We start from the raw sequence: 20984 nt of genomic DNA, 5'->3' as shown, positions 1-20984 counted from the left end.
TGAAGAATGTCGGTAACCAAACAACACTGGCCCCCATTGACTTCCATTCTATAGACACAAAACCACCGAGATATTTCTCAAAATATCTTTTGGTGTTCCACAAAAGAGTCACATTCAGTATTTTATTTTGATGGTGAATAAATGATAAACATTTTATTTTTGGCTGAACTGTCCCCTAAAGAACATTCAATGAGACTAGTCTCTTGGTTATCATACTAAAAAAGAATTGTGTTTGTGCTACAATTACTAGGTGTGGCGTCCTGCAGATCGGCGACCGCATCCTGTCAATAAATGGAATCCCCACTGAGGACAGCACGCTTGAGGAGACCAATCAGCTGCTGAGGGACTCCAGCATCACCAGCAAAGTAACCCTGGAGATCGAGTTTGACGTAGCAGGTAAGAACACGGATTCATCAATTATAAGGCTGTTTTGGCATGAGCGATCCATCTGGCCGCCTCCTGCTTTCGTCCTAGTGTTGATGTTCGTTCTAAAAAGTCGCCCCGTAATTCGGAGAGCCTGGCCATCTGGCGCACGTTTGATGTGTGAAAATGATTAGCACCGCTAGACAAGTGGCCGTGATATAACAGCTACTGTTTTCAAACAGACATCCGCAGGAAAAGAAAACCTTGACGTTGTGTTTATTCACTGTTTTTTAACAAAAAGCACACAACATATTCTCTTATTTTTCCATCTCTTGCTGTGCTTCATTGTAATCAAAGTACAGGCGCAGTATGCCAGGTCGGCCCCCTGGAATGAATGCAATTAGCTTGTCAGCTACGTGTTGTGTCTTAATATTGTGGTTTCATATTAAGCTATTTTCAAAAATATATATTTTTGCTCACAAGACTGGAAACTATTTTTGTTATAAGGCGAGCTCTAATCTGATTGGCTGATTTTTACAAGATGATGCTGAACATCCAATGGAAGATTAAAAGAAAAGCGTGTGTATTATGTAAGGGTTTATACCTTAACAATTGTCATTTTCAATGGATGAATGGTGACATTTGGTTTCTTTTGATATATGAGGAGTTTATACGACAAGTGCTTCTGGCGTTAAAATAATAATGATTTTTTTAGGAACTGATAAGCTTTGCTGTGTTTTCACATTTTGTGCATTTATCATCCCTTAGACCAGGTGGTTGTTTTCTGTGACTCTTTTGTCGGATCGGAGGAAATGAGCTCGCTTGAATTATTGAATGATGGTTCCAGGAGCAGTGGCCTTTATATGTAATTGCTGGTCGCTGGAGTGCGGTGCATTTTTCTTTTCTTTTTTGTTGTTGTTTGAACAGGTTTGGCACCGCTTTCAATCTTTCTGCACCAGATTCACTGCCCAAGAGAGGAATGTTTTTCTATCGAGATTTCCGAAGATCTCTGCCAGACTGAGCTATTGGGCCTTATCTCTTTCTATCTGACAAAAGGACTTGCACTTTGTTTTCTGAATGAATTTTATCAATCGGCAAGCCATTTTAACAAGCGTTGGTTTGCTCCACCCTTCTGATTTAAAGTTCGATAGAAATCCCCGGTGTTTGTAAAACTGGGAAATGGTGTTTGATAAAGCTCTCTGTTTCTCTCCGTCTCATCTAGAATCAGTCATCCCCAGCAGTGGAACCTTCCATGTGAAGCTACCAAAGAAGCCAGGTGTGGAGCTGGGCATCACTATCAGCTGTAAGTGTTTCTTCTTTTGGTGTAGTATGCAAATTGATAACCTAGATACAGGATGAAACATGCAACTGTTATAACCAAGGTCATGGGTTTTGAGTCCCAGGGAACGTACATACTGAGAAATGCATATGTGAACATTGGACGAAAGCGTCTGCCGACTGTATGAATGTAAATGTATGGAAGTATACAGTGACGGGTTATGTAACCACGTGTCCTTAGTGGAATTTTAATATCAGTCTTTTCAGAATTTCTAGGTTTTACGTCACGTTTGATTGGATAAATCATGCTGCTTGCTAGAATACTGAGGGAAAGTGCTTTGTTGCTCACAAGATATACCCTTATCTGGACATTCTTTGAAGTTGTTCAAAAATTGAAGTATTTGAACCTTGACCATTGCTTTTATTCAAAGCAACAAAGTGCATTCAAAGTAGTGATTTACAGTACCTCTGTTTTTTCGAACCCATCATTCTGCGTTTTTTTCTTTAATAAATCCCACAAAATTTGCAACTGTGCATGACAGCTATTAAACATCATGCATTTTTATTGTATAGACTAGCACAGCTTTGACACTTTGATGACTTTTGTTTGATGACAAGTCTGGATCGACATGAGGCTCTGTAACCGATGACAGAACTTAATAATGGGGAGAACGTTCCTTTCAGACGTATTTTACTAGACCCTCCACCGTCCTTCGTTCCTGAATCATCTTAGCATTGTGATATATCACTCTCCATTTTCCCCTTGACCATTTTCGAGCCATTATTGTCTCCCCTGTCCTTTAAACGCAGACTACCTTTCAGCCATCATCTCCAAGAGACTCATAAACGGAGCTCGTTTTCATGAAAATAAATATCAGGTCGTTCCCTTCTCACTCCAGAGAACACACTGTGTCTCCTCTCTCGTTTTTCATTCGTTTACCATCACCTGACTTTTTGTGAGGAATGTTAGATGTAGATCTGCCCGCAGATTCAATCAGTTTTCCGTCGGGGCACCGCAGAGATCCGTTCGCAAACCCCACGTGCCGATCGCTCGGAGGCCCTGCCAGCTGCTCCATCAATGCCGCCCGCGTCGTCGAGCCGGAGTGATTCATCAACTCATCCCAGCTTTGTTTTGACATATTGACTCTTTTTGCCATTACAGCATTATGATACAAACCTTCTGCTTTTAGTCAGCGAAAGCTTTGTCAAATGGTTTCGCATCGGTTGGCTCCCATGCAACAGCCCACCGGTAATTGCCTCTCTGAAGCCCTGGAGTTGTTTACCTCCAAAGCAATTTCTGCCTGTCTTCCTCCTTGCTTTCTAAATGAAAGTATTTATTACATTGTTGGTGCACATGTTGTGTGATGTCCGCGCTAATTTGATGGCGCCATATCTCCCTGGATCTGTTGTGTAGATATGCTCAGGAATAATAGCAAACGATTCCCAGTAAAGCTTTGTGTTGGTTTACAGCCGTCTGAGCTTTCTTAATGAACCGTATGAACTATTGAAACAACATAGTTGCTTATGTTTCAGATCATTAAAAATGTCTTCAAATGTTCTCCAGGGTCTCCTTCCACCGTGTACCCTCAAAGATGCATTGAAAAAATACTTCATCCAAAACTTTATTCATTATTTACACTCATCTGTCATTCTGTACTTTTGTTACTTTTGTTCATTTTAGAAACACAAATGATGCCGTTTTGAAGAACGCTCTTTCATGCAGTTGCAAAGGGGACTGCAGCTTCAAAAAGATGTTTAAAGGGATGGTTCAGCTGGGAAAAAAAATCCTGTCATCTGTTATTACCCTCATGTTATTCAAAATGACTTTTTCTTCTCGGTGACACAAAGAAGATATTTTGAGAAATGTCCCTGTGGTCTTGTGTCCATACAATGGAATTCAAAGTTACCAACGTTCTTCTAAAAAACCTTCCATTGTGTTCTAAGAAGAAAGAAAGTAATACAGGTTTGGAATGACATGAGGGTGTATTAAAAATAAAAAAAAATTAGGGATCTAGACTTCTTAAAAACTTTCTGAAACAAGTCGGAGTCCTAGGGTGTGTATCGAGCACCGAAATACTACGTCAAACTTCCAACTCGACCACTCGAACAAGTTGACCATGTTAAGCATGAAAAGCCAGCACATTTAACAGTGTAAAGAAGTCAGAATGCATGAAATAGCATGTTACCCATCTTAATGGCTCATCAGGGAGGGATTTAGCACTGAGTGGGCGGAGCTCTTGCTTTTAACAAATGAAGACAAAGTGCTGTATGTGAAGAGCAGAGTAATATCACAGGCACTTACAAAGCTATAAGAAATGCCACGCTATTAAAGCGGGCCTCTCGTGTCCCACGAGGCAATGCATCATATGCAAAAGAAAGTCTGCTCAATTATGCCTGTGCTCGGCTCGGGGCCAATAGCGCGTCTGAGAAAGTCAACTTGTATGATTTAGGATTCGAGAGGGAGGTGTAGAAGCAGGCCGTCCTTACCCGCGTGCTGATTTATGAATATGGGCTTTGCTGAGCTCTTGTGGCCTTCCTCAAGGGTTTAATGGCTTTCTGCTTTGTGCCTCTGCGTGGCCTGTATTTCACAGGTGCTAATAAAGCCGTAGAGCGACACCTTTATAGATGTCTTGTTTACTTGTCTTTTAAGATTACCTCATCTTATTCTCCAGGTGGCAGCTCATTGTGTATTAGAGGATGTGATATATAGTGTCTTTTTATATGCACCTGCGTGTGTTTCTTTACATGCGTGTCTTAATCCATCACTGTGACAGGGAGCCAGAACATGCAACATCAATTGTCAAAGAAACTGTCAGAATATATATCATTTTTTATAAATTAACATGGGTGGTGCAGAAGCCGCAATGATGACGCTAGACAGTTATGCAGTTGCTATGGTGTTCTTAAGGATGTTGCTTTAAAAGTCAAGTGCGTGATTTTTAGGAGGATCTATTGACAGAAATGCAATATAATATATATATATAACAACAGTATGTCTTCAGAGGTGTATAAAGACCTTACATAATGAAGCGTTATGTTTTTATTATCTTATAATGACCCATTTTTATCTACATATACCGTAATCGCAATGTTGTTTCTACAGTAGCGCTATATGGACGAAGTGTTTCGTAAATACGTTATCCATCCGCAAAGAAGCGGAAACTTGACACATCTTAGTTATGTGTCAGCTACCGTAGTACTTCGGGAGTGGTGAAGTGAGCCTTGCTTGCAGTTCACAACCTCACCGGCCACTAGATATTGCTAAAATATTTTATGTTTTTCTGATCATTTGGTTACTCAGTGGTCTTACTGGTCCCAGTAACACATGACCTTCCTGTTCAGCATGGTAACTGTTGTTTCACAGAAGAAAACAACACCGCTAACGCACGTAGCAAAAGTTCACTTTTTGCTTTAAGTGAAAGCCATAGCTTGTGCAACACTGTTCACCTGTCCAGACCCGGTCATTTGACATGCTTAACATGACCAAGCAGTTTCAGAGACAATGGGTTGGCCATGCTATTTATCACCGTTAGGCCAAAGAGCCGTGCAAGCGGAAGCTTAGACTTTGACAAATCGGCAGCCACAAACCAGTTCTTAAGGTCTCCAGGTACAGAAACTCAACTTAGGCGGTAAGAATAGATCTAAAATCAGAGGTCAAAATGTCTATTTCCTCCAATAAACGAAGAGAGTCATAAAGTAGGGTCAATTCATTGAATGTCAAAAAACGTGCCAATTAACCTGAATGCACCCTATAAATTGGTCAGAATACAACAACCATCATCATATTGTTCATAGAGATAATTCAATCTGCTTTTATAACCTGTTGTGTAAACAAGACAATTCCAGAGTCACCTGTTTGCAGAACTGTCTCGAGCAACTGTGTGAATTCAGCCTTTGTTGTTGGCCATCAAAGACTTTCTTTCACTTTGTATTCGTTTCTATAGTTGTGCACAACTTTATGAATGCATGCGTGTCATTGAGAATGTTTTTTTATCCGTACACATAGCAGTTCGGCAAGTTCGGATTTTGTGCAGCAGCTGAAAGTGACATCATTTGACAATGCAGCATATGGCGATATGTCCTTATCATCAGTGGATGTCACTCTCTCTTCACCGCGATCAGAAAATGTGTTTATTCCGTCCAGGAACGCGCTAACATTGAATTATCTCAGCACCCATGTTGCTGACACGGTGACGGTTTGTTCTCGGAGAGCTTCAAAGTCAGCTCCGAATGACAGCCCCGAAGCAAGTCTTTCCACCTTTTGACTGAAGCTTGCAATGTTTAGAGATTCTAGGCTGAATCTTGACCTTTCTCTTTCAAATCATTAAATCACAGAGCTGTTTGGTTGCGGACACAGAAACTAAATTTTCTCTTTCTACACTCTGGCTCTGCCGGCAGTTTAGACAAAATAAGTGGTAATAAAGGTGTCAAATTATCTAAATGAAGTGGCTCTGAAGCTTTGGAATAAGTCTCTCTTATTTAGCATTCCTTAGCAACATCAGGAACTGAAACATAAACCAAAAAAAGAAAACCCAGCACCATGTTAAGCACCTCTGGCATATGTCTGCATCACTTGTAGGTGGATGATTTAAAGGGGGCGGGGCTTACGCTTAGCCTGTCTTATTGCATTGGTTGCATGATGTGACAGCTCGTATAAAAATCGAAAGCGAACGTGAATCATCCTCAGCTCTGAGTAAAAATGCCACGGTGCGTCCTTAGAGAAGTTTAATATCACACCCCCAGATGCTACTGGTGTGCAAGGGACCCCCACATGACATGTGGTTATGTATTCGCATCTGTCCCCACTATCAAACAAGCATATGACCACCAGGGCTGCCTGAAAGCGTTTATAGATTTGATGGGTTGGTGCCAAACCTGGAAGACATGTTTAGACATCATTTTTAGACATCAATCCTGAAATGATGCTGCCTTATGAGATAAATTGAGCCAAAATATAACACAGCATCAGATCGCATTCTTCACACACAGCACATCCCAGAATGCATGGGGACAACCTTGGTGACATCTTTTAACATCTTACAACAGAAAATCTATAACCTTTGGTGTTTTGTGTTGAATCACCGTAACAGAGTTTCTCTAAAGTTTTTAAACACTAATACCTGCCACTTGTTTGTTAATGATGGCCTGCTCCTTTAAGAGCCGTAATTCAAGGTCTTAATTGCTAAGGATGACTCACACTTAAGCAGCAGTGTTGCCTGCAGAGAATAATTGGGATTGTGACAACAAATGAGTACTGTTGTTTTCTTCTCTTTTCGCAGCTCCTTCCAGCAGAAAGCCCGGAGACTCTCTCATCATCTCTGAAATTAAGAAAGGAAGTGTGGCACACAGGTACTGTCTCACCTCATCGGCTCGCACCACATCTTCTTTGAATGTACTGTATAGTCTCAAATTCTGTAGAAACGCTAATCTCATGCAAACGCTGTGACTCATTTTATACAACCTCCGTTGCATGAACACCCACCAGCACCTCACGGTTTAATGTATTAGATACAGATTCAAAGCGGATGGATTTTGTGTTATATCCAAGAGCGCAATGCTCCAGCTTTGCTCAACAATGTACATTAAATGCAGATATATTTAATTCAATTCAATTCAATTCAAGTTTATTTATATAGCGCTTTTCACAATGTGTATTGTTTCAAAGCAGCTTTACAGGGGCAAACAGGAAAAACAGAAAAGTTAAAACACAGCACAGTGCATGGTATTTATACAACGAGTAAGTTCATTCTAATAAATAACATCTAATTTCTAAATAAATAAATGAATGAATGCAGTCTCCCGGTGAGCAGGCCAACACTGCCCTGCTGTGGCGAGGAACCCAAACTCCAATGATTGATTAATGGAGAAAAAAACCTCGGGAGAAACCAGGCTCAACCGGGAGGGCCAGATCCCCTCTGACGTGTCATAGCTGCACTCAGACTGGTGACATGTGATTTTAGTTTAGCATTTAATACCAAATATTGTAACTTCAGCATTAATAAGACAAATAGTCCGTCTTTGCTCTTGGTTGGGGGTGTAGTGGTCTGAGCTGGGATGGTCCGATGGTCATATTTCTCTTGGCAGCTGGTGGAATTGCCTTAGATGGAGCTGGGATGGTCAGTCAGTCTGCAGCTGTATCTGGTGTAATCTCAAATTGGGGATGGGCATCTGTCGGTCGTCTGGACATGGTGGAACTTCTTCCTACCTCGGGATGGGCATCTGTCGGTCGTCTGGACATGGTGGAACTTCTTCCTACCTCGGGATGGGCATCCCGAGGCAGAGGCGGAAAGAGAATAAAGAGAACAATTAGCGTAGCTGCTGTTCATTAACTATGCATTAAGTGAAAGCTTGGCTGAAAAGATGTGTCTTTAATCTAGATTTAAATTGGGAGAGTGTGTCTGACCCTCGAATAGTATCAGGAAGGCTATTCCAGAGTTTAGGTGCTACGTATGAGAAAGCTCGTCCACCTTTGGTGGATTTTGTTATTCTAGGTATTGTCAAAAGTCCTAAGTTTTGAGATCTCAGCGAGCGTGATGGGTTGTAACGTGATAAAAGCTCGGTTAAGTAAGTAGGTGCTAAACCGTTCAGGGCTTTGTAAGTAATTAAAATAATTTTAAAATCAATGCGATACTTAATGGGTAGCCAGTGAAGCGATGATAAAACTGGGGTTATGTGATCGTATTTTCTTGACCTAGTAAGAACTCTGGCAGCTGCATTCTGAACTAACTGTAGTTTGTTTATCGATGATACAGGACAACCACTAAGTAGAGCATTACAATAGTCAAGCCGTGAGGTCACAAATGCATGAATAAGCTTTTCTGCGTCTGCAACACATAAACTATTTCGTAATTTGGCAACATTTCTAAGGTGGAAGAAGGCTGTTTTTGTGATATTTGAGATGTGATTTTTAAATGACAGGTTGCCGTCTAATATAACGCCTAGGTCTTTAACTGTATTTGTTGGAGTAACAGTGCAGCTTTCAATTTGCAGGCTGTAATCGGAGATATTCGGTTTACTTAATTTTGGTGCTATAAGTAATATTTCTGTTTTGCTAGAGTTTAAAAGGAGGAAATTACTAGTCATCCAATGTTTTATGTCCTCGATGCACTCTGCCAGTTTGGATAGCTTAAAGGAATCATCTGGTCTTGATGAGATATATAGCTGAGTATCATCTGCATAACAGTGGAAGCTAATTCCATGTTTTCTAATAATGTTGCCGAGGGGCAGCATGTATATGGAGAAAAGCAGGGGTCCTAAAACCGATCCCTGTGGTAATCCATAATTGACTTGCGTAAGATTTGACGATTTCCCATTTAAATGGACGTATTGATATCGGTCTGTTAAGTAAGATCTGAACCATTGCAGTGCCTGTCCCTGAATACCGATATAATGGTGTAAACGATCTAGTAGTATTTTATGGTCTACAGTATCGAAAGCAGCACTAAGGTCAAGCAGGACTAAGAGTGAGATGTTTCCTTTATCTGAAGCAATAAGAAGGTCATTTGTAATTCTAACGAGCGCAGTTTCAGTGCTGTGATGCGGTCTAAAGCCAGACTGAAACTTTTCGTGCATGTCATTATTTTGTAGGAAGGTACACAGTTGAGTTGACACTACTTTTTCTAGTATTTTAGACAAGTACGGGAGATTTGAAATCGGTCTATAGCTTCCAAGTTCATTTGGGTCTAAATTTGGTTTTTTGATAAGAGGCTTAATTACAGCCAGTTTAAAGGGTCCTGGGACATGTCCTAGATTAATAGACGAGTTGATTATGTTACAAATGGGCTCAATTACAGCAGGTAGTAACTCTTTTAATAAAGTAGTCGGAATGGGGTCTAATAAGCATGTCGTCGGTTTGGATGTTGCAATAATTTTAATTAAATCTTCCTGATTTATAGGAGAAAAACACTCTAGCTTTTCTTTTTGGGTGACGGTTGAAACTAATTCTTCCGACAAACTTGGAGGTTTGGTTTTAGCTATGTTGTCTCGTATTATTTCGATTTTCTCTGTAAAAAATTTCATGAATTCATTGCTACCAAGGTGCGGCGGAATACCCAGGTCAGGTGGAGTCTGTTTGTTTGTTAATTTATCAATTGTACTAAATAAAAACCTTGGATTATTTTTGTTATTTTCTATGAGGTTACGGAAGTGCTCGGCTTTTGCTGCTTTTAGTGCCTTTTTGTAACAGCTTGCACTCTCTTTCCATGCAATTTTAAAGACCTCTAATTGGGTTTGTTTCCATTTTCGCTCCAGTTTACGCGTTTCTCTTTTTAGGGCGCGAGTGGTGTTATCATACCATGGTGCTATGTTCTTTTCATTTATCCTTTTTGACTTCATAGGTGCGACCGCTTCTAATGTATTAGAGAAAATAGTGCCCATGTTGCTGGTCATGTCATCGAGCAATTTTATATTCGTTGGAAAGGTTATTAGAGAAGTCAGATCTGGCAAGTTCTTTACGAAACTATCTTTAGTAGTTGAGGTGATTGTTCTACCTTGTCGATAACGAGATATACAACTGATTTCTGCTGTGCGCAGTGTACATATTATAAGATGGTGATCGGAAACATCGTCGCTTTGAGGTATAATATCGATATTGGTTAGATCGGCTCCGTGAGATATAATCAAGTCTAGGGTATGATTAATTTTATTGAAAGATGCCTTGCACTGCAAACTGTGAAAAGAGAAAGTTTATCATTGTTTAATATATAAATATATAGTCGCGGAAAAAAGACCATTTCAAAATGAATTTTAGATTCCCTGAACTTACTAGTTATGTGATATGGAAAATAACAATTTTACTGCAAAAATTTTAAATGTGCATTTATTTACATAAAATATAAAGTCAAAAGAAAAGAAAAGTATCTTAAATAGTGCAAAGAAAACAAGGTAATATTTACTTTTAAGTAGGGCTGTCAAAAGATTAATCACGATTAATCGCATCCAGAATAAAAGTTTGTGTTAACATAATATATATCTGTATACTAAGCATAATCATTTTGTATTTATTAACACATACACATCCGTGCATATATTTAAGAAGAATCAAAAAATTATTATATATAATTTCAACTGTTTGTAAATATAAATAAATACATGTAAATATTTCCTAAATATGTATAAATGTGTATGTGTTTGTATTTGTAAAAACATAATTAATATGCAAAGTACATAGACATATATTATGTAAACACAAACTTTTATTCTGTATGCGATTAATTGTGATTAATCTTATGACAGGCCAACTTTTAAGCAATCAAGAGCAATATTTGTACATGTATGTAGATTTTCTACATTTTTATCACAGTTTTCATGTCTATCTTTGTCATGCTTTCAGTATTTTATATTGCTGTTGGATGACTTTGTGACATCTGAGGTTTGATTTGGTTTTAAATTCATCAGACACTGGACTGGCCACAAAAATCTCAAAATGCAGTAGTCTCTACAGTCTCTTATTTTTCCCACAGCTGTATGCTGTCTACACCGCGAAATCTTTTCTAGTCAATAAATTCAAGCCATATTTTTGGCGATACATTTTAAGTTGGTTTTTACCGATTCGATTTTACAGCTCGAAACCCCGTACAGACCTCACAATCGCAATCAACAACAATGCAGTCAAAGAACTTCCCAGAGGGCCGCTGCTGAGATTTGCGTCAATACGGAGGGCTTCGTGTTCTCCCAGCCGCGCCAAATCACAAGCCCTCTTCTGTAGCCGAAGAAAATTAGCATTTATCTGCATAAGCCTGCTTGCCCAGCTCGGTGCAGATAGCGTAAAGCTCGGCAGTCTCCCTGAAGTCTCCGTGCAGATGTCGTGACATTATCCGCTTGCTGATTTGGATGAGAGTCCAAACGTTTGCGTGCCAGGGCCAGAAACGGACGGTTTAGTATCATAACCTGATCTGATTAAAGATGCTGAAGTGCGAAGAAACAGTTTTCAATGCACGGAAATTCATTTTTAAATGGCATGTTTCGAAAATTGATTTCCAGAATGTTCTGCATTTAAAGAGAGAACATGCAGGACTGTACCAGGAATGTGTCGTCGGGAAATACATATAATTTGCTCATCGAGTTTTGGCTTTTCCCATACATTTAAACATCACACCCAAGGTCCAAAAGCACACTTACACCACACACAGTTAGTTTTTACTGAATGTGTCACATGACCGATCAATGAGGATTTGCTATAACCTCAATGTCTTCCACCAAAGAAAGTAAATTTGGATGAATTCTCCATAATTCGTCTCCGTAATTAAAGCGTGAAAAGCCTATCTAATAAAAATCAAACAATGGTCTCCATGGTAACCGTGTGGGTGGTTATGGGGATGGGTACCAGCTAATTACCCCAATTTCAGCACACGTTATAATTTACTGTACTTTTATCAAATATAACATATGTTGACCTATAATTATCCAAGGAGGAAAGAGAATCAGGTTATGATCTGAACTGTAAAACGTGGAATTAGTTAAGATTCGGTCTTTGTGTTTAGATGACAGTCTTTAAAATCCTCCTGTCCTCCATTTCAGCTTTTTTTTTATATAGCCTAAATATATGTGAGGCATTTGGTGGAATAATTGTGCGTTCAGGTGAAATTACGTCCAATAAATGTATGAGGAAAATCGTTTTTGGAATGGCAGAACAGTTGTCACCAATACAATAACAGGAAGTCATTGCTTTTTGATTTGGATCTACATCAGTGCTTGCGGCTGCTCTTGGCTGTGTATCACGGTCAGTCCCCTGAATAATACATACGGTTTGTTTCACACTGCAATGAAATGAGCGTGAAAGTCTGTGAAAACAAACATGCCGGAGTCAATAACCTTTCCCTTAAAACAATTTGAGACTGCCCGGGGATGTGCTTTGAGTTTGTGGAAAGCTTGCTGTAGTTGCTTCATAAAAAATGAAAGCTGAATAAACACTTAAGAATTATAAAAACGTTGCCTGATCACATTTCAACCCCGACAAACAAGAAGTCACATTTTCCTAAAAGAGATGAGGTTTTTTGCTAATATTGATTTTTCTCTATTCAAATTTCTTTTTTTTTATTTTGTGAAGAAGTGTGAAGAAAATACCTTAAGGGCCTTAAAACGACTTATCTTAAATACACATTATACATACTTTATATTATTTACTTCCGTTCTATGTTACTTTTTCAATAAACATATCTTTAATGACATTATAAAAGGGTGATAATAAAAAAATGTTAAATTTTTATACATTTCCTTTACCATAATGTAAAATTAATTTGATTGTTGTTAATTGTATTTTATTGATTTTTGTTCTCTTTGTTAATATTATTTGATTCTTACATATGCAAAAGACAGCATACATTAAAAGCTGTTCAATAAATACCAAAAATCATATATAGTAAAAATATGGTGTTTATCAAAGTAATTTGAGTATTTTTCAATTAAGATGTTTTGCATGACTCTGAATCTTGATACTCTTAAACAAGTCTTCAGTTTGGGTAAAATGTAATTTCATATTTCTTTTATAGTGAAATATGTCCTCAGCATTACTTGAATCCCACTTACACCCAAAGCAACAATACAGCTAAAACTGTATCTGTGTGTAAATAGGATGAACATCTCAAAACTCTTCACCCTATATTCCTTTAAAGGACGGGCACCCTAGAGCTTGGCGATAAGCTTCTGGCGATAGACAACATCCGTCTGGACAACTGCTCTATGGAGGACGCGGTTCAAATCCTCCAGCAATGCGAGGACTTGGTCAAACTGAAGATACGCAAGGACGAGGACAACTCAGGTACCCCAGAATCCCTGCAACCCTCCCACTCAAACACACACATTAAACGACTGAAGAATCTACCGTGCAAGGTCGAAAGACACTGCATCAGCAAAGACTTATCATAGCAACGTTTTAGTAGCTAGAATCAAGATCATGAATTAACTCAGCTCAGCTGATTACCTTGCTCTGATATAATCTGGTTTCAAGTAGATGTACCAAGGGCAGAGTAAGGACAGGGTGAGAGAAAACATTGAAGTGTTCTTGGCTATAAATTCCTAAAGCCCAATACACAGATGAGAACTTTGTTTTTGTGAAAGATGAGTTTATAGGGATATTGCTTTCTGCCGTGATCCATCATTTAATTGCAACTACCCCTTATTTCAATGTAATGGGAGCAAAAATAAAAAATTGCATATTTTTGCACCCATATGTCCTCCTAAATGTGACTTTTTCTTCTGTGGAACGCAAGAGAAGGTATTTTGAATAATGTTTCGGTGGTTTTGTGTCCATACAATGGAAGTCAATGGAGGCCAATGTTGTTCGCTTACCCTCGTCCTTCAAAATGTTGTGTTCTGCAGAAGAAGTCATACAGGTTTGGAATGATGCGAAGATGATTAAATGATAATGATTTTTGGGTGAGCTATCCCTTTAAAAGGTATGGTTTGACGTGGCATGGAGTTGTCACCATTACCTCCACCTAAACCCGTCACTTCTCCTAGAGAGATTAAACAACATACAGAGCTTCCCTTGTATCCACGCTCTCATCTTTCACGCTTAACATTGTGCACGTAGAGGAAAATAGTGTTTAATCGTCCCAATTTAACGCTCATTTGGTTAAATTACCTGATTAGAATCCCTCATAGCCGTCACCCTGCCTTTAGAGAACCACTGTGAACCTTTCAAAGCCATTTACCCACAATCCCCTGCACCATTGTCCTCTTCAGAAGCTTCGTATGTATACGACAAAAAAGAATCGCAGAACCTATTATGTCACATTATATTTCATACATCGCATCCATAGAACGGCTCCTTACGTGTCTAAGCGCAGAAAAGACCTCATGCTTGTTTGCTCAAAGCTAAAAGATCGTTTAAATCTTTCTCGAAGGAAAACATTAGGGTGACATTCGTTTTGTGCACACGCTTTTTTTTTAGAGCAGTGACAACAAATCATCAAGGGCACCATCAGCAGAATGAGCGAGGGTCCTGACTTGCGTGCTAAATGGGGTAATTTCCCTCCGAACTCTCCATTAGTCCATCGTCTGAAAAACAAAGGCGTAATGAGCCGACCTCGTGTTAACGAACATTCCCAGACCTCCAGCACAGACGGTCTGCGTGTACGAATGTACACACACACAAACATAGCCTGCCGTATAGCGGGAAAGTTAATGTTATGATCTGTCAGAGATCAGCTCTTCATTAGTATGTGAAGGAGGGTGGGAGTTGACAAGGAGTGCCCTGAGGGTCTTTGAGTTTTCCTATAGTCGTCTTCTCTTTAGCACATTTCCGCTTCGGGGAAGACGTGCCAAATGGTGAGGTTAAGCTTTTTATTGATGTTAAAATATTATATGAACCGCTTTATAAATTAAAGTAGGTCTCGGTGAAGTTATACAGTAGCTACTACTGTTTACAAGGTTTCAAAATGATATGCATTATATGCAGTCTATAAGTTTTGCTTCTATTACATCATCTGTTTTGAAACATTAAATAAAAACTATTATTGTTCACATTTAATATCATTATTTAATATTATTTTACTTTGATTATGTTTTTTGGGTGTTTAACAATAGATTAAAAAAAAACGCTTTATATTCCACATATTTCAAGTCTATTGTTCACCGCTGTCCCTCTTTTAACAAAACGACTGGATTTATTTCATCCGGTCTATGTAAAGTCCCTCCTTCCGAAAGGCTCTGATTGGTAAGGCTGACCCGGTCTGTTGTGAAAATCAATGCTTGCATGATGAAAGATGTGATGTGAAAACATAGACAAGCGAAAGGTGAATTTGAACTAGTCACGCGTTTTACTCACTAAACCATTGAAGCTGTTAGTGAATGTCGTTTTGACGCTCCATAATACACATGCTTCTGACGCCCATGCAAACAATATACAGTAGTCTCAAATATTTAGATTATCTTTTATTATGCACACTTTGATTTCTCTGTTTTGTCTGAATGCTACAGCCATACGCAAACGCCGCCCCTGAACGTAACACAAAATATGTATCTCGGATATAAATTCTACGGATTAAAATAGTTTTTTTTTTAATGAACATTTTGTATAAAGCATATCAGTGAATTAAGGATGCTCCAGACAAAAATAGCAATCAAGAAAATGATTTTTATTTTGCACCACGCTCACACAAACAGAGCAGCGTTCACTTTTATAATTCATTTACACCTGACATTTGGTTTGCTGAAAGGCATTGTGGGTCCAGGCCATAGGGTTTACCTCCGCTGCCGGTGTGTGTAATGATTTGTAGTGGTAGGTGCAGCATTCATTTCTGAAGCCGATGAAAGGGCTTTCATGAAATGAATCACAAAGTCAATATCCCATTTTTTGTATTATGCATGTGAATATCTCCATTTTTGCACTGCCATGTATTTCCCTTGATTTCATTTTATTTTGCGAATATGACTTTTCTGTTTTCTCACGTCATACCTGCGTTGAGTTGACTTTATTTAAAAAATCCACATCTTCGTTTCTCTCCGTTTCATTACCTTTTGATTAACAATCACTTTTATTTAATAGTTTGATTGTGTTTTTTAGGGCTGTTAGACAATTTCAACTGATAAATGAAATCACGACGCAATATGTCGACTGATGAAGCAAATCAATCACGATTAACCAAATTACTGCAAATATCAATGCATTCAAAGCCCCAAAGAGAGATCATTCAAAGATATCAAAACTGCGCATTTTTCTCTTCTGTTGCATTGTTTTGTACTAAACTATCACAGTCCTAGAATTTCTGTTCGGTTTCTTTCTATTAGTTCCCCCTACTTTCTGTTCTCCACCCATCTTTTATTTCTACTTCCTTCACCATACCTCCCTCCCCCGCCCCCTGACTTCCTCTCTCTGTCCGGTGTTGTGAGGGGTGTCTTCGCTCTGCTCTCTGCCCCTCTGTGAGGTATCCTACGTGATGGCAGTGTTGATAGGGACGCCCGTGTGCTGTTGGCCTGTGTTGCAGACGAGCAGGAGACCTCCGGTGCCATCATATACACGGTGGAGCTGAAACGCTTCGGTGGGCCGCTGGGCATCACCATCTCAGGCACCGAGGAGCCCTTCGACCCCATCATCATCTCCAGTCTCACTAAAGGCGGTCTGGCTGAGAGGTACAACTTTTGAGATTATATGCTATTTTATATACAGCTCATTTACACTAATGCAGGTGCTTTTATCCCAAGCTGCTACCGTTCAATCTATGTTTTATCAGTACATGAGTTCCTTGGGAATCAAACCTGTGAACTTGCGAGCTTTATTAATAAGGTTTTCTATTAATAAAGTGATTATTGTAAATACGACTATCGGCTTTTTAAAGGCATTTTAGATGCCTGTGAAGAGACACTTGTGTGCTGTCATGTTTGCAGGACCGGTGCGATACACGTTGGGGATCGCATCCTGGCCATTAACAGCAACAGTTTGAAGGGCAAACCTCTGAGCGAGGCAATACACTTGCTCCAGATGGCCGGAGAATCAGTCACGCTGAAGATCAAGAAACAGGGAGAGTGTAAGTGCTGTCGCACGCACGTATTGGCAGGCGAAGTTTGACAAAATTGCTTCACACATCAATGTTTGGAAGTAACTGAGTATATAGAGTCGACATATAATCTACTGGTTTTTTTCTTGTTTTTTATTTTACAACCTTTTTTGTTTTTTAAGATTTTACAGCAATGGGCTGCTGTATCCAGTGACTAATTTGGGAAAACAATGATTTGACCATTTTCCGCGTAGTATTTAGTAAAATCCTGTTTTATTAAATGTTTAATTGTTTTGTCTCAGTCATATAATAATACATTTACTAGTTACGTTTGCCTTATCAAAAAATGTATTATCTTTGAAAAGGTATCTTGACTTATTTTAACTATATTAGATTACAGTTTGCTTGGTTGAAGCATTTTTCTCTCTCACTCAATTTTTCATTTATTTCAAACTGGTATTTTATATTCGCAACAGCGGTCAAAAGACTTAGACTTGTGAAGCTAGACTGTTATTTCTTTGAAACTGTAAAGTTTAATAACATTGTGCAGTCGTGAGTCATTACAAGGATGCTTTGTTCACATCTATCGCATACTGTTGACTGTGACTGTACGGACAGTAAACAAGATAAAGTTTCTTTCCGAGTACAAAAGATCAAATAAGCTCTGATCTTTAGTCTCAGTTTCTCTGCTGCCCTATTATCTGTGGGTTCAAACAATAATTTTGTTCTTTCTTTTTTTCTTGTGCGTAGTGGCAAGCCCAAAGCAGCCTCCAATACCCGGTCGATCGAATGATCTGAGCGACATGGAGGACGAGAGTCAAGCAGGGCAGAAACCCACTAAACTCTCTGACATCTACTCCACCACCATCCCCAGCGTGGACAGCGCCGTGGAATCCTGGGATGGCTCGGCCATTGACGCCACCTTCAGCTCGCAGGGTACATTTGAGCGTCTCTTCTTTTCGAGTGTTTTAGCGCTTTCTATGAAATTCAGTTTTTATTGTAATAAATAAGCTCCCAGTTCCTCTTCCCCTCTGGGCAAAATTTGCTTTCTGCTTTTTCAGCATAATGATGTGAAATGTCTCACTTGCCGGAAGTTTCTCGCTGAATTAATTTCGGAATTTATAATAAAAAATTACATCTGTCTTCTGGAATGTTCTGCCGGGCGCTTCGGTTTGTAAATGCGAATGAGCTGACAATTGTTTCAAAAGTAAAAAAATGGGGCTCAGACGGGTATTGACAGTGAAATAAGCATCCTTATGTTCATGCGATGCGGAGTGCATAGCAATGATATAGAAAAGTACACCCGTTAAGTTTAGCACCAAAATAATATTCACGTATATTCAAGTATGATGGATCTGCAGCACATCTTGATTCATATTTGAATGTTACTCAGATCTTAACAAAAAGCATTATCCTCGTCCAACATGTCTCCCGTTTCTTTTATAACCTGAACATTATGGTCACCATGGATACGCCTGTTGTTCTTAAGATTACACGTCTGGATCTCTCACACTTAACTGCAGCTCTAAGCACTGTCGGCCACATTGCATCTTGGGAGTTTAGCCCAGCAGGTGTAATGTTGGTTTAATTGAGATTACATTTCTCTCTAGACTTGTAAATGTGTATTTACCCCGGTAATTATTTACAGTAATCTGCATTGGGAAGCGTCTTTTATTAGGCCAGCTGGCGGGAAATAGGGGGAAAATGCATTATTTTGTGGAAAATGAGTCCAGATGAGTGCTGGGATGCACCCGATCATTTGTGTAACTCGCTGGCAATGTGTTTGGATTACAATCAGCTCTAACTGAGGCCTCCTGGTCAAGAATAATACAATCAGCTTTTTGCACCGAGAATGTCAAGTAGGCACATCACACATTTTAATGTTCTGTGGAATCGTTGCTGTTCGTTATGAATAACACTTTAGGTATTGCTCCCACGCAGATCCGTGTATGTTTAGTGAAAACGATAACTGTCATAACAATATGCTAGTTGGTTCACATGGTTGTATTACATAAAAAGCATTTTATCATGAAAACAGAATGGATATGAAGCGACTACAGCAGTGTTTTGTTAAAACATTTTTGTTTGTTTTTGTTTTTAAATTTTACGTGTTTGCCATTTAAATTAAACTTTTTTGTAAATAGGCCTAAATTGTTTCGTTTTTGCTTCGGTGATACTTTATGCTTATTCATCTGTTTTTACCACTAGTTGCACCATACGAAACTTTATTTTGCAAACACAAAAACAGACAGTCCCGCCCCCAAACTCGTTGCCACGTCAGGTTGGTTTGGAGGCCGACTATTCTTTCCAAACAATCATGTCCGCGGACGTGAATTCCGTAGGGATATTTTGGAGCGATTCAGGCGGATGATGATATCAATTAATTAAGTTGACAGCTCTACTGATATCTGACGGTTCGGGTCTATAAAAATGAATTATAATTAGCCTATCAGTGAGCAGAAGCTTTAGCTCGTTCCCGTTTATAACCAAATGACATCATCCGTCATTTTTCATTTACAGCCACGATTAATTTATCCCAGGGCTGGTGACATATTTCATCTCGTGGCCACCTTTGCATTCCTCGTGCCTTTATCCCGTCTCACCCTTATGGGAGTGAGCAACGGAGATAAAGAGAGAGAGACAGACACTCTCACCCGTGTTAACAGGTTCGTACAGAGCTGCTAGCCTCACCTGAAGAAGCCCCCCCCACACATAAATGAATCTCGGATGGTTACAAAGATACGAAAGCCATTCGCAGAGAGAAGCAATCTGGCCCTTAAATTATGGATGATGTGGACAGAGCATAAATTCAAGGTTGCTGGAAAAGCATCGGCCCTTGTGGAATTCATACTGCAGCTGGATCTGATGATAAGGCTCAACCTGATTGTAAACGTTAGAACTTGAATACAAAGTCAAAAAAATCCATATGCTAGACTTCTAGTAAATAATATACGTTGGGTGTGGAAGCCTGCGGCATTATTTAAATCTTTTGTGTCCACGGCAGTCTGTTTTTTTGGTTCGGGCTGTTGCAATATCAGACTTTCACATGATTTACATCAAGGTAATGATATTATCACTTTTTATTATTATTAATTCAATCAGTCGGATTGATTTTTTTGTTTATTTGTTTATTTTTTGTACGAACGGAATAAACTTGCAAAATAAGTTTAGGGAGGAAGAGAGACTTTATAATTATTGTGCCGCTAAAGACAAAACTTTTAATAGGTGCTGAATTATTTACTATATTATTTTTTTGGTAAAATGTACACAACATTTAAATAATAAAACAATAATAACAATATAATTGTGGTAAAACACATTTTGGATAATCCTGCCCCTAAATGACACAAAAAACTAGCGCAGCGGTCAAATCCATTAATCGCGATTGCACAAACAAATATTTAATTTAAAATATTTTAATTCTTTATTAAATATTGTGTATAAATAGATACATATACACATTTTTCATGAGCTGAGCTAAAATATGGAAGACTTTTTTCCTATGTACACAAAAGGCCTATTCCTCTAAAATATTGTTAAATAAATCTGTGTTAGTGAGCACTTCTCATTTGCCGGGATAATCCGTCCATCTCACTGGTGTGCCGTATCAAGATGATGATTAGACAGCATGATTATTGCACAGGTGTGCGTTACGCTGGCCACAATAAAAGGCCACTTTAAAACGTGCAGTTTTACTTTATTGAGGGTCCCCAACGTCTCACAGCCATTGAAGAGAAGTTGACCAACATTCCACAGGCCACCAGGCTGCTTTTCAGACCCTCCGGACCCCCTTATACAGTGAAACCGCACATTTTAGAGTGGCCTTTTATTATGTCCAGCCTAAGGCACACCTGTGCATCATTTTGAGTTCAGCTATGATACGGCACACCTGTGAGGTGGACGGAT

General features: G+C 39.1%; 1 protein-coding gene across 11 annotated transcripts in view; it reads left to right on the top strand.

Moving 5' to 3' along the window:
* The window catches only part of grip1 (glutamate receptor interacting protein 1), a 196717-nt gene that overhangs the window by 168139 nt on the left and 7594 nt on the right, over positions 1-20984 (top strand). For 7 of the 11 annotated variants that reach the window (XM_056748035.1, XM_056748029.1, XM_056748027.1 and 4 more), the window contains 7 exons: positions 251-396; positions 1586-1666; positions 6921-6990; positions 13254-13399; positions 16509-16713; positions 16969-17108; positions 17829-18014. In XM_056748035.1, the coding sequence (XP_056604013.1) occupies positions 251-396; positions 1586-1666; positions 6921-6990; positions 13254-13399; positions 16509-16713; positions 16969-17108; positions 17829-18014 (974 nt within the window). The remainder of the gene's footprint in view (positions 1-250; positions 397-1585; positions 1667-6920; positions 6991-13253; positions 13400-16508; positions 16714-16968; positions 17109-17828; positions 18015-20984) is intronic. The other 4 variants (XM_056748038.1, XM_056748036.1, XM_056748034.1 and 1 more) reach the window with 1 other exon arrangement.

This window comes from Triplophysa dalaica, chromosome 5, assembly GCF_015846415.1.
Source record: "Triplophysa dalaica isolate WHDGS20190420 chromosome 5, ASM1584641v1, whole genome shotgun sequence".
Taxonomy (NCBI): domain Eukaryota; kingdom Metazoa; phylum Chordata; class Actinopteri; order Cypriniformes; family Nemacheilidae; genus Triplophysa; species Triplophysa dalaica.
Note: the sequence above shows the minus strand (reverse complement) of the source record. Positions and strands in the feature narration are given on the sequence as shown.